Source organism: Oncorhynchus mykiss, chromosome 6 (genome assembly GCF_013265735.2).
Source record: "Oncorhynchus mykiss isolate Arlee chromosome 6, USDA_OmykA_1.1, whole genome shotgun sequence".
In the NCBI taxonomy this organism is placed as follows: domain Eukaryota; kingdom Metazoa; phylum Chordata; class Actinopteri; order Salmoniformes; family Salmonidae; genus Oncorhynchus; species Oncorhynchus mykiss.
In genome coordinates this window covers 72,663,819-72,679,284 of record NC_048570.1, presented here as the reverse complement: position 1 = coordinate 72,679,284, position 15,466 = coordinate 72,663,819, and the positions used below count along the sequence as shown (strand labels likewise).

The window sequence follows — 15,466 nt, the reverse complement described above, 5'->3', positions numbered from 1 at the left end:
AGACCTGTGAAATGTCAAAGGGTGTAGGCGGGTCGCTGCCCTAAAAGAGTTTGACTGTAAAGTTGTTTTTGAAAGTTCACTTGAAATGCTTTGGTGTTGTATTTGTTTGAAATGTTAAGATGTAATTTCTACTGTGAACGCTGAGTTGATGAGAATCCCTTGTTTGAAAAGTAACAGTATGTTGGATCATTGTTCAGAGTCTATGTTGATTCAGTTGGTGTAGTATGCAATATAAATGGTTACTTACCTTGAGTTCAAACTGCAGAGCATGTTTTCAAAAGAAACGCTTAGAATATGTAAACATGTTGTTGTTTTAAAAGAAGGGGGATGTAATATTCATATGTGTAAACATACTGAATTATAATTGGATGCATTTTACCACCGTATCATACTGTGCTATGATTGGTTAAGACCACCCAGATGGTTAGGTCATGGTCAGTTGATCATGGTTGGAGATATGTGAACATGCAAGTTGTAGGTAGCTAATAAAGAGCTATGTTAAAAAATATCCTGTAGTACTGCATTTTATTATTTTGTACAAAGCGTGCAAAACAAGACAGGATATATCTCGTGAAGGATTTAATAGTAAGAAAGACGTCATCAAAATGACATTTTTATTAAAATATGTTGAATATGTTGGTAACCCGTTGAATAAAATTGACAATCCCTCAAAGCTGTTGGTTAGAGGATATATTGGCACGGTTTGAAATATTGGCACGGTAGAAATATAAATAATTGGATGCAAAGGAGCAAAATAAATAAATACAGTAAGGGAAGAGGTAGTTGTTTGGGATAAATTATAGATGGGCTATGTACAGGTACAGTAATCTGTGGGCTGCTCTGACAGCTGGTGCTTAAAGCTAGTGAGGGAGATAAGTGTTTCCAGTTTCAGAGATTTTTGCAGTTCGTTCCAGTCATTGGCAGCAGAGAACTGGAAGGAGAGGCAGCCAAAGGAGGAAATGGTTTTGGGGGTGACCAGAGAGATATACCTGCTGGAGCGCGTGCTACAGGTGGGTGCTGCAATGGTGGCCAGCGAGCTGAGATAAGGGGGGACTTTACCTTGCAGGGTTTTGTAGATGACCTGGAGCCAGTGGGTTTGGCAACGAGTATGAAGCGAGGGCCAGCCAACGAGAGTGTACTGGTCACATTGGTGGGTAGTATATGGGGCTTTGGTGACAAAACGGATGGCACTGTGATAGACTGCATCCAATTTATTGAGTAGGGTATTGGAGGCTATTTTGTAAATGACATCGCCGAAGTAGAGGATTGGTAGGATGGTCAGTTTTACGAGGGTACATTTGGCAGCATGAGTGAAGGATGCTTTGTTGTGAAATAGGAAGCCAATTCTAGATTTAACTTTGGATTGGAGAAGTTTGATGTGAGTCTGGAAGGAGAGTTTACAGTCTAACCCGACACCTAGGTATTTGTAGTTGTCCACATATTCTAAGTCAGAACCGTCCAGAGTAGTGATGCTGGACGGGCGGGCAGGTGCAGGCAGCAATCGGTTGAAGAGCATGCATTTAGTTTTACTTGTATTTAAGAGCAGTTGGAGCCCACGGAAGGAGAGTTGTATGGCATTAAATCTCGTCTGGAGGGTTGTTAACACAGAGTCCAAAGAAGGGCCCGAAGTATACAGAATGGTGTCGTCTGCGTAGAGGTGGATCAGAGACTCACCAGTAGCAAGAGCGACATCATTGATGTATACAGAAAAGAGAGTCGGCCCAAGAATTGAACCCTGTGGCACCCCCATAGAGACTGCCAGAGGCCCGGACAACAGGCCCTCCAATTTGACACACTGAACTCTATCAGAGAAGTAGTTGGTGAACCAGGCGAGGCAATCATTTGAGAAACCAAGGCTATCGAGTCTGCCGATGACGATGTGGTGATTGACAGAGTCGAAAGCCTTGGCCAGGTCAATGAATACGGCTGCACAGTATTGTTTCTTATCGATTTCGGTTAAGATATCGTTTAGGACCTTGAGCATGGCTGAGGTGCACCCATGACCAGCTCTGAAACCAGATTGCATAGCGGAGAAGGTGCGGTGGGATTCGAAATGGTCGGTAATCTGTTTGTTGACTTGGCTTTCGAAGACCTTAGCATGGCAGGGTAGGATAGATATAGGTCTGTAGCAGTTTGGGTCAAGAGTGTCCCCCCCTTTGAAGAGGAGGATGACCGCAGCTGCTTTCCAATCTTTGGGAATATAAGACGACACGAAAGAGAGGTTGAACAGGCTAGTAATAAGGGTTGCAACAATTTCGGCAGATAGTTTTAGAAAGAAAGGGTCCAGATTGTCTAGCCCGGCTGATTTGTAGGGGTCCAGATTTTGCAGCTCTTTCAGAACATCAGCTGATTGGATTTGGGAGAAGGAGAAATGGGGAAGGCTTGGGCAAGTTACTGTTGGGGGTGCAGTGCTGTTGACCGGGGTAGGGATAGCCAGGTGGAAAGCATGGCCAGCCGTAGAAAAATGCTTATTGAAATTCTCAATTATAGTGGATTTTTCGGTGGTGACAGAGTTTCCTATCCTCAGTGCAGTGGGCAGCTGGGAGGAGGTGTTCTTATTCTCCATGGACTTTACAGTGTCCCAGAACTTTTTTGAGTTTGTGTTGCAGGAAGCAAATTTCTGCTTGAAAAAGCTAGCCTTGGCTTTTCTAACTGCCTGTGTATATTGGTTTCTAACTTCCCTGAAAAGTTGCATATCACGGGGGCTGTTCGATGCTAATGCAGAACGCCATAGGATGTTTTTGTGTTGATTAAGGGCAGTCAGGTCTGAAGAGAACCAAGGGCTATATCTGTTCCTGGTTCTACATTTCTTGAATGGGGCATGCTTATTTAAGATGGTGAGGAATGCTTTTTTTTAATAACCAGGCATCCTCTACTGACGGGATGAGGTCAATATCCTTCCAGGATACCCGTGCCAGGTCGATTAGATAGGCCTGCTCGCTGAAGTGTTTCAGGGAGCGTTTGACAGTGATGAGTGGAGGTCGTTGTTTGAGAGTGATGAGGGTCCCCATGTTTACGGCTTTGGTGTGGTACCTGGTAGGTTCATTGATAATTTGTGTGAGATTGAGGGCATCAAGCTTAGATTGTAGGATGGCTGGGGTGTTAAGCATGTCCCAGTTTAGGTCACCTAGCAGCACAAGCTCTGAAGATAGATGGGGGGCAATCAGTTCACATATGGTGTCCGGAGCACAGCTGGGGGCAGAGGGAGGTCTATAGCGGGCGGCAACGGTGAGAGACTTGTTTTTAGAGAGATGGATTTTTAAAAGTAGAAGTTCAAATTGTTTGGGTATAGACCTGGATAGTAGGACAGAACTCTGCAGGCTATCTCTGCAGTAGATTGCAACAGCGCCCCCTTTGGCCGTTCTATCTTGTCTGAAAATGTTGTAGTTAGGGGTGGAGATTTCAGAGTTTTTGGTGGTCTTCCTAAGCCAGGATTCAGACATGGCTAGGACATCCGGGTTGGCAGAGTGTGCTAAAGCAGTGAATAAAACAAACTTAGGGAGGAGGCTTCTAATGTCAACATGCATGAAATCAAGGCTATTACGGTTACAGAAGTCATCAAAAGAGAGCGCCTGGGGAATAGGAGTGGAGCTAGGCACTGCAGGGCTTGGATTCACCTCTACATCACCAGAGGAACAGAGGAGGAGTAGGATAAGGGTACGGCTAAAAGCTATGATAATTGGTCGTCTAGGACGTCCAGAACAGAGAGTAAAAGGAGCAGGTTTCTGGAGGCGATGAAATAGCTTGAAGGTATAATGTACAGACAAAGGTATGGTAGGATGTGAATACAGTGGAGGTAAACCTAGGCATTGAGTGATGATGAGAGAGATATTGTCTCTATAAACATCATTGAAACCAGGTGATGTCATCGCATGTGTGGGTGGTGGAACTGAAAGGTTGGATAAGGTATAATGAGCAGGGCTAGAGGCTCTACAGTGAAATAAGACAATAAACACTAACCAGAACAGCAATGGACAAGGCATATTGACATTAAGGAGAGGCATGCTTAGCCGAGTGATCATAAGGGTCCAGTGAGTAGTGAGGTTAGTTGAGGAACACTGGGAACAACATGTTTGGTACCATTCCATTTACTCCATTCCAGCCATTATTTTGAGCTGTCCACCCCTCAGCAGTCTCCACTGGTGTACATAAACTAGATATCATTAAAATTCCAATCTACTGATATGTCTGTTGGTGACATCATTTTTTTTTTAAATACATATTTACAAAATGATCAATAAAGTAATACGTCAATATGTCAAATCTGCAGGATACAAACATTCCATTCCAGCTAAAAAATGGATATATAGCGTTTTGCCACAAAACCTTTTTAATATACATCTCAAATCTTAATCTATAGCGAGGTTTCCATCCAATTTGACGCATTTCGGCAGCATGGCCTTCTTCAGGGAGGGAGGGTTTCCATTACATTTTCAACTGATGGTTTTGTTACAAAAAATATTGAGTTAATATAGCGGATGTGCCCACTCTGTTGTTGGTACATGCACTCTAGCCGACAGCTCGTAGATACAGTGCGGGTATAGCCTACATCAGGGATGGGCAACTTTAATGATTGTGGGGGCCACAACAAATCAGAATGAGTTCATGGACATGAGAGCGAGATTCTTTTTAATCGTGAAATGGCAGCCAAGCACTTGTTGTTAATTTTGTCACCAGAATAAGACCCTCAATATTTTTGGGAAAGGAGCATCAAGCTCATCACTTTGCAATTTCACCATGCTGTGAAGTTCATCATAGTTTATTTCATCTGTAGCCTAATAAACTGTATGCTTTCCAAAGTTTTAGAGGGAGGACCACACATTTCATCTTGTGACTGCAAGATGACTTTATTAAATCAATATTTGCACTTAAAAGCCTTTCCGCCACCATCTCTCGCATAATTCATTTTACAGACAAAAAGATCCCACCTTGTCTATTGTATTTAGTTTATTCAATATTTGGAAAGTTTACGACAAATCTGGTGTTTCCATCAGGACGATCGTGACATTTTTTATCCCACATGTACTGAATTTTCTAGTCTAAAATGCCTTCTCAGTTTATTTCATAGTACCAGTAGATGTTTTAATGTTCTACCATCAGATAATATGGATGTGATCGATCAGAAAGGGCCTGTCAAAACCAGGAGGGAAGCAGTGGAAGAGTTAGAGTGAGAAGGAGAGGTTACCTGATGCATTCTGTCACTCCGTTGTAGGTGCCCTCCTGACTTCCCCGTGTCATGGTCTGAATTCTGGTCTTAATCACTGTAATACACATACTGTATCAATTGGCTTACGGCAGGCACAATCAAATCAAATCACATTTTATTTGTCACATGTGCCAAATACAACAGGTAGACCTTACCGTGAAATGCTTACTTACAAGCCCTTAACCAACAATGTAGTTTAAAGAAAAATAAGGGCCTTTCTATGACAATGACTGGTATATAGGTCAGGACCTATATATGTCGCAGGAAGCTTGACCCCAGTGATGTACTGGGCCGTACGTACTAGCCTCTGTAGCCCCTTGCGATCGAAGCCCGAGCAGTTGCCATACCAGGCGGTGATGCAACCATTCAGGATGCTCTCGATGGTGCAGCTGTAGAACTTTTTGAGGATCTGAGGACCCATGCCAAATCTTTAGGGGAATAGGCATTGTCCTGCTCTCCTCATGACTGTCTTGGTGTGTGTGGACCATGATAGTGTGTTGGTGATGTGGACACCATGGAACTTGAAGTTCACAACCTGCTCCAGTACAGCCCCGTCGATGAGAATGGGTACGTGCTCGGCCCTCCTTTTCCTGTAGTCCACGATAATCTCCTTTGTCTTGATCACATTGAGGGAGAGCTTGTTGTCCTGGCACCACACTTCCAGATCTCTGACCTCCTCCCTATAGGCTGTCTCATCGTTGTCGGTGATCAGGCCTACCACCGCTGTGTCGTCTGCAAACTTAATGATGGTGTTGGAGTCGTGCTTGGCCACGCAGTCATGGGTGAGCAGGTAGTACAGGAGGGGACTAAGCACGCACCCCTAAGGGGCCCCCGTGTTAAGGATCAGCGTGGCAGATGTGTTGTTGACTACCCATACCAGCTTTTGTGGTGCGATGGGTAACGCTGCTTCAAGGGTGGCTGTTGTCGATGTGTTCTTGGTTCGAGCCCAGGTAGGAACGAGAAGAGGGACGGAAGCTATACTGTTACACTGGCAATACTAAAGTGCCTATAAGAACATCCAATAGTCAAAGGTATATGAAATACAAATCGTATAGAGAGAAATTGTCCTATAATTCCTATAATAACTACAACCTTAAACTTCTTACCTGTGAATATTGAAGACTCCTGTTAAAAGGAACCACCAGATTTCATATGTTCTCATGTTCTGAGCAAGGAACTTAAACATTAGCTTTTTACATGGCACATATTGCACTTTTACTTTCTTCTCCAACACTTTGTTTTTGCATTATTTAAACCAAATTGAACATGTTTCATTTTATTTGAGGCTAAATTGATTTTATTGATGTATTATATTAAGTTAAAATAAGTGTTCATTCAGTATTGTTGTAATTGTCATTATCACAAATACATATTTTTTTAAATCGGCCGATTGATCGGTATCGGCTTTTTTTGGTCCTCCAATAATCGGCATCGGTGTTGATAAATCACAATCGGTCGACCTCTAATTTGCGTAATCTGACTACCTCCATATTGAGTGAGTCACTGGTACTTCCTGCTTTAGTTTTTGTTTGTAAGCAGGAATCAGGAGGGGAAATTATGGTCAGATTTGCCAAATGGAGGGCGAGGGAGAGCTTTGTACGCATTTTTGTGTTTGGAGTAAAGGTAGTCTAGAGTCTTTTTCCTCTCTTCTTGCACATGTAACAGGTAAAACAGATTTGAGTTTTTCTATATTAAAGTCCTTGGCCACTAGGGGCACCGCCTCTGGATGAGCATTTTCTTGTTTGCTTATAGCTTTATAGAGCTCGTTGAGTGCGGTCTTAGTGCCAGCATTGGTTTGTGGTGGAAAATAGACAGCTACGAAAAATATAGATGAACACTCTCTTGGTAAATAGTGTACTCTACAGCTTATCAAGAGATACTGTACCTCAGGCAAGCAAAACCTCGAGACTTCCTTAATATTTGAATTTGCGCACCTGCTGTTATTGACAAATAGACACAGACCTCCACCCCTTGTCTTACCGGAGGCAGCTGTTCTGTCTTGCCGATGCATGGAAAAACCACACAACTGTATACACACTCATACATGTATACACACACACAACTGTCCTTACCATGCACTTGTAAGCTGCATTGCTGTACAGAGATGTTCTTACCGTCTCCCGGGTGAGCTGCATTGCTGTATGGGACCTCAACTCCACTGGGACCCCAGGGTCCCCAACTGCAGCCTGGGACATCAGCTTCCTCTGATCCTCTGTCATAACACACAAAACATCATCAATATCATCACTGTGACATCGTTAACCAGGGACAGAGAAGCAGGAATGCCTCAGGAGTAGTTGTCAAACAAAATTTAATGTGGGGAGTATGTGGGGAGAGTAACTATTTTACATTGATACAAAAACAATGGTGGTTGTTACGGGTTCTAACTGATCAGATCTCTGTGATCTGTTTGTGTCTGTTTGGCTGACAATATATTGGTTAGTCATGAAACAGTGACTGGGAACAGGGGAACATACAACCTCCTCTCTCCTTCTTCTACCCATCTCTCACCTATCCGCCCTGCATCCTGTAACTGAATCTTTAGCATCTCCATGGGAGTGGTGATGATGACCTGCACCAAGAGATGGAGAGACAAAGAGATGGAGACACAGAGAGATGGAGAGACAGAGAGATGGAGACACAGAGAGATGGAGAGACAGAGAGATGGAGAGACAGAGAGATGGAGAGACAGAGATGGAGAGACAAAGAGATGGAGAGACAAAGAGATGGAGAGACAAAGAGATGGAGAGACAGAGAGATGGAGACACAGAGAGATGGAGAGATGGAGAGACAAAGAGATGGAGAGACAAAGAGATGGAGAGACAGAGAGATGGAGACACAGAGAGATGGAGAGACAGAGAGATGGAGAGACAAAGAGATGGAGAGACAGAGAGATGGAGAGACATAGAGATGGAGAGAGAGAGATGGAGAGACAAAGAGATGGAGACACAGAGAGATGGAGAGACAGAGATGGAGACACGGAGAGATGGAGAGACAGAGAGATGGAGAGACAGTGTGACTGTGTTTCAGAAGAGTTCAAATACCCAGGCAGACACACAACTATTGTGCATAATTACTGTTGAGCCACAAGATGGTAGTAGAAAGCTGTCTGAGGCTGATACCCAAACTGATCTTACCTGACATGTACCAGCACCACAACCCGCCAGCATCTCCCTCAGCAGGCTAAGCTTCTGACTGAGAGAGAGAACAAATGTCATAATTATTTTGGTTCAATGACTTTGCTCATTTCCCTGGATGTTCTGGTGTTATCTCAAGTGATTTCCATACATTAAACAAAAGGCATACAACATAAAACTCTCTGTTTCTATACACATAGGCCATGACCATAAACATGCATAATACAATAAACATACCAAACATAACATACACATAAAGAAACATACATAAAGACACACACACACACACACACACAAATACATACATACATACATGCACACACACACGCACTCACACAGTCTTAGAAACATGTTAATAATTCACCAGTTCACTAGCGCAGGTCACTCAATAATTTATCAGCCATGTTGTTGGTCCCCATGGAAATGTTGAGGGATGCTAAAGATAGCCCAGGTATGTCATGCGGATAATGCTGCAGGGGCCTGTGGGATTGGTCTTATCAACCATGATGTGTGTTTACAAAATATTTATACTTCTACGTATTACCACTAGATCCCAGCACATAGTGAGATATTATTACAATCCTATTTGTGATATGTATATCAAATCCAAACAAGAAGTTAGTTAAAGCTGATATAGTATATAATACATCTTTCAAGTACATCTATTCAAAGAGATCAGAGTGGGAAAGAGGTTGGTGTACCAGTCAGTTACGACTGGTGTAGGATTGTATTTGACAGGTAGGTGTTTGAAAGACGCCTCTGAGCACTACTCACCCATCCTTGGACAGGTGCTGTCTAAAGAAGTCATTGGCAGCTAGTTTGATGGCCTTCTCTGGAGTGACCAGAGTCAGGTTCACAGCAGCACCTAATGGTTAAAGAAATAGAGATACACAGAATCATAAACAAAGAACATGCTCAAACCTGTGTGCACACACGCACACACACACGCATGCACACACACACACACAATTTTGTCCTACCTCTGTACATGCCAAAGTACCCCTCTGATTGGATGGTCTTGATAAGGCAATCTGACCTGTGTTGTGAACACAAAGGATTACTGTGCAAAGGACTCAGAGAATCAACCAGAGGTAAGCAGATACTACAAGCAAACTGCAAGTTTGTTTTAGATTTTTTACTTTTTTTGACTGGTTAAAAGAGTGTGTTGAACAACATTGTACATACATGCTGGTATAGAGACGGGAACCATTTTGCTGGTTCTGGAGACGGGTCTTGGCTAGGTCAATAGGAAATACACATGTCACACCAATCAGTCCAGCAATTCCCCCGTTGATCAATTTGGCAGGTAAACTGAGAGGGAGAGAAAGAGAGAAGAGTGAGAAGGGTTCAAAAAGGTGACAATAACCAATCAATAAAAAAAAGTTAAAAACAAGAATGAGAGAGCTGGAAAATGGTGGAGGATTACTTCAAGACTCAAAATGGAACATTAATTAAAAAATGTGATAAAATATTCTCAGATTCATCTGTTTCCATCAATATCCTTATCCGCACTTACCTGATCTGCTTGTCAGCCATCTATCTGAGACACAGTTACCTTGGCAGTTTCTCTGTCTGTGTATCTGTAAACGTGATCTGCAAGGAAAACAATGGATTAGTGGAAGATGGATGGATAATACCTCAGTCAACCAGCCAATGTTCAACTGTCAGTTTCAGTCAGCTGTGGAGGAGAACTGGAAAAGAACAGAGTACAAATCCATATCAGAACAGTAGTCTGACACTCAGTTAAAGCTTTGAGAAACATCTGTGCGTGGAAAGTACCTGGCTTATCCCTGGGCATAATAGCATTTACCTCAATGTTGTGTTGGCTGGCTACCTGAAATGAAGAGTGTTCATTCATTGAGCCATGCTTTCAGAAGAATATGACTGTACAGCCACCCTCCTTCTGGACCAATCACATCAATCCTTCCCCTCCACTCCTCTCTCAACCCTAATTCTATCCCAAACTCTTCTATTTCCTCTACTCCTACTCCTCCCAGATCTCTCCTGATTTGTGTGTGTGCATTGTATTTGAATGGAGCAAGAGAAAGCAGAGAAAGAGAGAGGGAGATGGGACATCCAATACTGTGATTAGAAATATGGGTGTTTTTCTGTTTGAGGTATATTCTGTCAGCTCACAGCACTCCTTCTCTCTTTGCAGGCATGTAACAATATATCTTTGACCGAATATTTTGCTTTGTTGTCTTTATAAAAGGATCTACTGTGTGTGTGTGTGTGTGTGTGTGTGTGTGTGTGTGTGTGTGTGTGTGTGTGTGTGTGTGTGTGTGTGTGTGTGTGTGTGTGTGTGTGTGTGTGTGTGCGTGCGTGTGGGTGTGGGTGTGTGGGGAGGGGGGGACCTTGGTCATAGAATAGTACCTAAGAGAAGGCACAGGAGTGGTCTGTCTACTCAATGTCTGCTTTTCATTTATATGTACAGTATGAGCTCATGTATTTTTCATTGCCAGGAATGGATTACATGTGGTAATGGAGAGACTTACCACATCTAGTTTGTTAATACATCATGAATAAATACTTCCACGTAGCACTAAGCCCATTCCACCACCTACCTGCCTTGCACATTCAGATTTGAGTGTTATGATTGTCAGGTAAACCTGACTTAACATAATTCACCCCCGTTAACTACACATCATTGCTCACCCGGTTAACCTTCCACATAAATGTATACACAGATCGGGTATTCAATACATGATGCTTATGTTTTCCTTGCTGCATTTCAGGGCTCATCACATCGATGCTGAGTGCAACTGCTGAGGCTACTTATTTCCACTTGGTGAAGCAGAACCCTGTTGCTACCCATTTCACATCTCAGGTAGTTAATAATGATATAGCAAAATCTATGATATTTGAAATTGCAAAATCTATTGCTATTGACCTCACTTTGAGCCCTAAAGTTCATATTTTCAAATTAAGAGTGCCAAAAAAGAGAAAATCTAGGAAAGCAAAATCACTCAAATACCTGAGTTACAATTCCTCTGTGTTACAATTTCTTAGCTCATCTCTCTGTCTCTCTCTGTCTCTCTTTTTCTCTCTCTCTCTGTCTGTCTGTCGGTCTGACTCACTCACTCACTCACTCACTCACTCACTCACTCACTCACTCACTCACTCACTCACTCACTCACTCACTCACTCACTCACTCTGTTCAAAGTCTGTTCCAAGAAGCTGGTACAGTACTTTGAACCATACTCTCATTGGTTGCTTGTGTGGAGGTGTGGTCAGGCTCATCAAAACATTGTATGTCTGTGCATATTTTACAGTACGCCTGTAATTCTGCATTCTGTAATAATGAGTGGTTATGTTCAAAAGCCTAGCTGTATGCTAATTTTATGCATGTTATCTATCTGTGTCAACTTATACATAGCCTACTGGTCTCACCTCCGGTCTCAATAGAGTTGCATAGTATGTTGAATTGAATCCTCATTCAAACTGTCATGTTCCATTGATTAACAGCAGGGGCATCCATCCTCTCCTCTTTGGCCTCTCTCCCCATGCTTCTCTTGTGATGTCACAACAAGGATAGCCTGGCACCAGCTTTGTTCCAGAGCATGTCTCTATTTTCACAAAGATTTCATCAGTGACCCTCAATGATTAACAAATACACTGACATGGACATGGCAGATACCAATATTATAATTGTAATTTATCATGAACTGACCTACCACTTTTTATCCTCCTGGACCAGCTGTTCAAGCCTATATGGTACCTGCAGGCCTCCTTACTTCCCCTGCACCACTAATAACAGGATTCCCTGCTATATCGTTACACTAAACAAATTGGCTTGGTGGATCGGTGGTCAGTTAAACCAGCATCTATTGGTTGTAAGTGAGAAGGGGAGGACACAGTGTGTGTTGTGTTGGAGAGAGGGAGCTTAGGGATGGGCAGAGAAAAATAATTGTTGTTGCACCCTCAAAGTTCACATCACCTCGTCATCTGCAATAATCTTAGCCTCTTGTCTCCTATGTTTTTCTCAGCTTCTTCTACGTATCCTATGTTTTTCTCAGCTTCTTCTATGTCTACCCTATGAAAAACATGTACTATGTACGGCTACCCCACTGTCCAAAAGTTCCTCTTTCTAGTTGTAAAGGGCTGACCGGTTGCCAGTTGAAGACTGGGAAAATGTCAACACCAGATCATTTGAGTGTACATTTCAGGATTTCAACATTTCTTTCCAACCTTCCCAGTCATATCATACTGAATACAGAAAGACATTCGGTCTCTGGTTGTGTAATCACTTTATTTTTGCAACACTTTTGAAATACATTGTATACTATGTTTCAGTACCATGTACCTGTCTATTAGCAGAAATCATTTTTGAGAATATGACATTTTTACCAAAAGCAGTAATTAAGTGCAATATGTTTGTTTGGAATTTGGTCCTTCAGTTTGGCTAGTAACCTCCTTTTTGTAGGTTCAGTAGTTCTTGGGGAGTCCTTGGGGTCTGAATCGGTTGGGGTCCCCTCCATTACGTCCCCAGTGGTTAGCCTTCTGGTCAGCTGCTGAGTCCTCGTGTCCTCGACCATTGGAACCCTGAATCATCTCCCGGCCATTACTGAGAGAGGAGAAATATTACATAAGTAACTCGCCAACCACAGTAAACCAATCATGGTAAAATTGTCTTTCTGACCAGACATTTTTTATTTTTTTTACAAAAAGTGGCATAAAGATCTAATTAGAGAAAGGGGAATGTTTTTATGAGATAATTTGATGACCAACTGAACCACATTATAAGCATCACACAGATATTTGAGAATCACCCACCTGATGACTGTTGCTGCCCACCTGCCCCCTGGTCCTCTCCTGGCAGCATCATAGTTGCCCCGAGCGTGAAAGTACTTGTCTGAGTTTTTCCAGTTGGCGTCCTTCATGTCGCCATATGCACGCCACATGTCTTTAGCACCTGCAGGGTCAGGAGGACACAGATGTTGAGTTTGACACTTTCAATGAACTTTACAACTTTTCAAACCACTAGCCTCAAGAAATAACAATGACTTTAAAGGAGTCCTCAAATACAGTACATGTCGCTCTTGATAGATTTGTTGCTACTGGTTTCTGTATCTATTTCTGTCAACAATGAAGAAACAATGATTAAAGTGTATAAACGGACCTTGAGCAGCTTCACCAGGGAAGCGGTACCACTGAGCTTGAGCTCCTACAACGAGGGTCAGAACAAGTCCAGCTAGAAGCAGCTTCATACTTGCAGATGCGACAAACTGAAGGAAACACGAGGGTGAGAGAGAGCATAGGCCACTATATGAATTGCTAACATATTTACAGATAATTTATTAAACTTAAACTCAGACTGCCTCATATAAGAGAGTTATCGCTTACCTTCTAGCTCCTTAGTTAGTTAGTCAGTCAGGCAGTTTGAACTCCCTTGTGTTTTGTGTTGGTTTGTGGTCTGCAGCTTGTTCTTATATTCCACTCAGACCAGGGAGGAGTTCTGTTTTTCCAAAAGCTGGAATTCCCTAACTTCGTCCTCCCAAGCTATTACGATCAGAAGTGTATGCCCGGGAACACAAGATGAGAAATTTCCAGGTCATGACAAGATGAATTAGAGGACGTGCTCTGAAGCCTTGGGCAATAAGGAGGATACTCCTCAATTGTGTAACTAGGCCTACAGCTTAAAAAAACAAGGCATCAAAATGTGATGTGTCTGTATTAATAAGACTAATGGGGGAGCAGTTTGTTTTTCTGCTTTTAATGTCGTAATTGTCATGATGGTTGAGGTTCCAAAAGTTTGCCTCTCACCTAATATGAGAGAATGAATCCTTATGATATGATTCATTATAGACTACTATAATAGGGTAGAATACAGGTATTTAATAGACATAGACATTAAAGGCAATTTGCATGTCCAAATCTTACAGTTGGCACCTTTATCTTACGGGTTACACAATTACTGCTCCCCCTCACACCTATGCTGCTGTTCATTGATTATTGCTTGCCTTTACCATTAGTATCTATTTACAGTTGAAGAAGGAAGTTTACATACACTTAGGTTGGAGTCATTAAAACTCGTTTTTCAACCACTCCACACATTTCTTGTTAATAAACTATAGTTTTACAAGTTGATTAGGACATAATTTTCCAACAATTGTTTACAGACAGATTATTTAACTTATAATTAACTGTAGCACAATTCCAGTGGGTCAGAAGTTTCCATACACTAAGTTGACTGTGTCTTTTAAACAACTTGGAAAATTCCAGAAAATGATGTCATGGCTTTTGAAGCTTTTGATAGGGTAATTGACATAATTTGAGTCAATTGGAGGTGTACCTGTGGATGTATTTCAAGGCCTACCTTCAAACTCTGTGCCTCTTTGCTTGACATCGTGGGAAAATCAAAAGTTATCAGCCAAGACCTCAGAAAACAAATTGTAGACCTCCACAAGTCTTGTTCATCCTTGGGAGGAATGTCCAAATGCCTGAAGGTACCACATTCATCTGTACAAACAATAGTACACAAGTATAAACACCATGGAACCACACAGCCGTCATACCGCTCAGGAAGGAGACGCGTTCTGTCTCCTAGATGAACGTACTTTGTTGTGAAAAGTGAAAATCAATCGCAGAACAACAGCAAAGGACCTTGTGAAGATGCTGGAGGAAACAGGTACAAAAGTATCTATATCCACAGCAAAACGAGTCATATATCGACATAACCTGAAAGGCCGCTCAGCAAGGAAGAAGCCACTGCTCCAAAACCGCCATAAAAAAGCCAGACTACGGTTTGTAACTGCACATGGGGACAAAGATCGTACTTTTTGAAGAAATGTCCTCTGGTCTGATGAAACAAAAATAGAACAGTTTGGCCTTAATGAACATCGTTATGTTTGGAGGTAAAAGGGGAAGTTTGCAAGCCCGAAGAACACCATCCCAAATGTGAAGCACAGGGGTGGCAGCATCATGTTGTGGGGATGCTTTGTTGCAGGAGGGACGAGGCATTTCACAAAATAGTTGGCATCATGAGGATGGAACATTATGTGGGTATTTTGAAGATCTCAAGACATCAATCAGGAAGTTAAAGCTTGGTCGCAAATGGGTCTTCCAAATGGAAAATGACCCCAAGCATACTTCCAAAGTTGTGGCAAAATGGCTTAAGGTCAA

At 42.3% G+C, this 15,466-nt stretch overlaps 2 protein-coding genes across 5 annotated transcripts; both read right to left on the bottom strand.

The window, feature by feature from the left end:
• Positions 1-6,606: 6,606 nt before the first annotated feature.
• On the bottom strand, positions 6,607-11,420 carry LOC110518525 (mitochondrial glutamate carrier 1-like). Of its 4 annotated transcripts, none has more exons than XM_036980910.1 (8): positions 11,318-11,420; positions 9,860-9,936; positions 9,529-9,654; positions 9,324-9,379; positions 9,118-9,208; positions 8,344-8,401; positions 7,718-7,778; positions 6,607-7,418 (listed from the first exon to the last, which is right to left on the bottom strand). In XM_036980910.1, the coding sequence occupies exons 2-8, from the start codon at positions 9,877-9,879 to the stop codon at positions 7,183-7,185; spliced, it is 648 nt and encodes a 215-aa protein (XP_036836805.1). In that variant the 5' UTR covers positions 9,880-9,936; positions 11,318-11,420; the 3' UTR covers positions 6,607-7,182. The 4 variants fall into 4 exon arrangements, with proteins under 4 accessions (XP_036836805.1, XP_036836804.1, XP_036836803.1 ...); XM_036980909.1 differs by lacking the exon at positions 11,318-11,420 and adding an exon at positions 10,154-10,298 and having other exon boundaries at positions 9,860-10,034; XM_036980908.1 differs by lacking the exon at positions 11,318-11,420 and adding an exon at positions 10,123-10,297 and having other exon boundaries at positions 6,608-7,418.
• A 1,154-nt stretch (positions 11,421-12,574) lies between these two features.
• Positions 12,575-13,744, bottom strand: saa (serum amyloid A). Its single transcript, NM_001124436.1, is given in 4 exon segments — positions 12,575-12,908; positions 13,118-13,256; positions 13,464-13,569; positions 13,688-13,744. Coding segments are annotated over 3 exon segments (366 nt in total). The 5' UTR covers positions 13,552-13,569; positions 13,688-13,744; the 3' UTR covers positions 12,575-12,769.
• Positions 13,745-15,466: the final 1,722 nt, after the last annotated feature.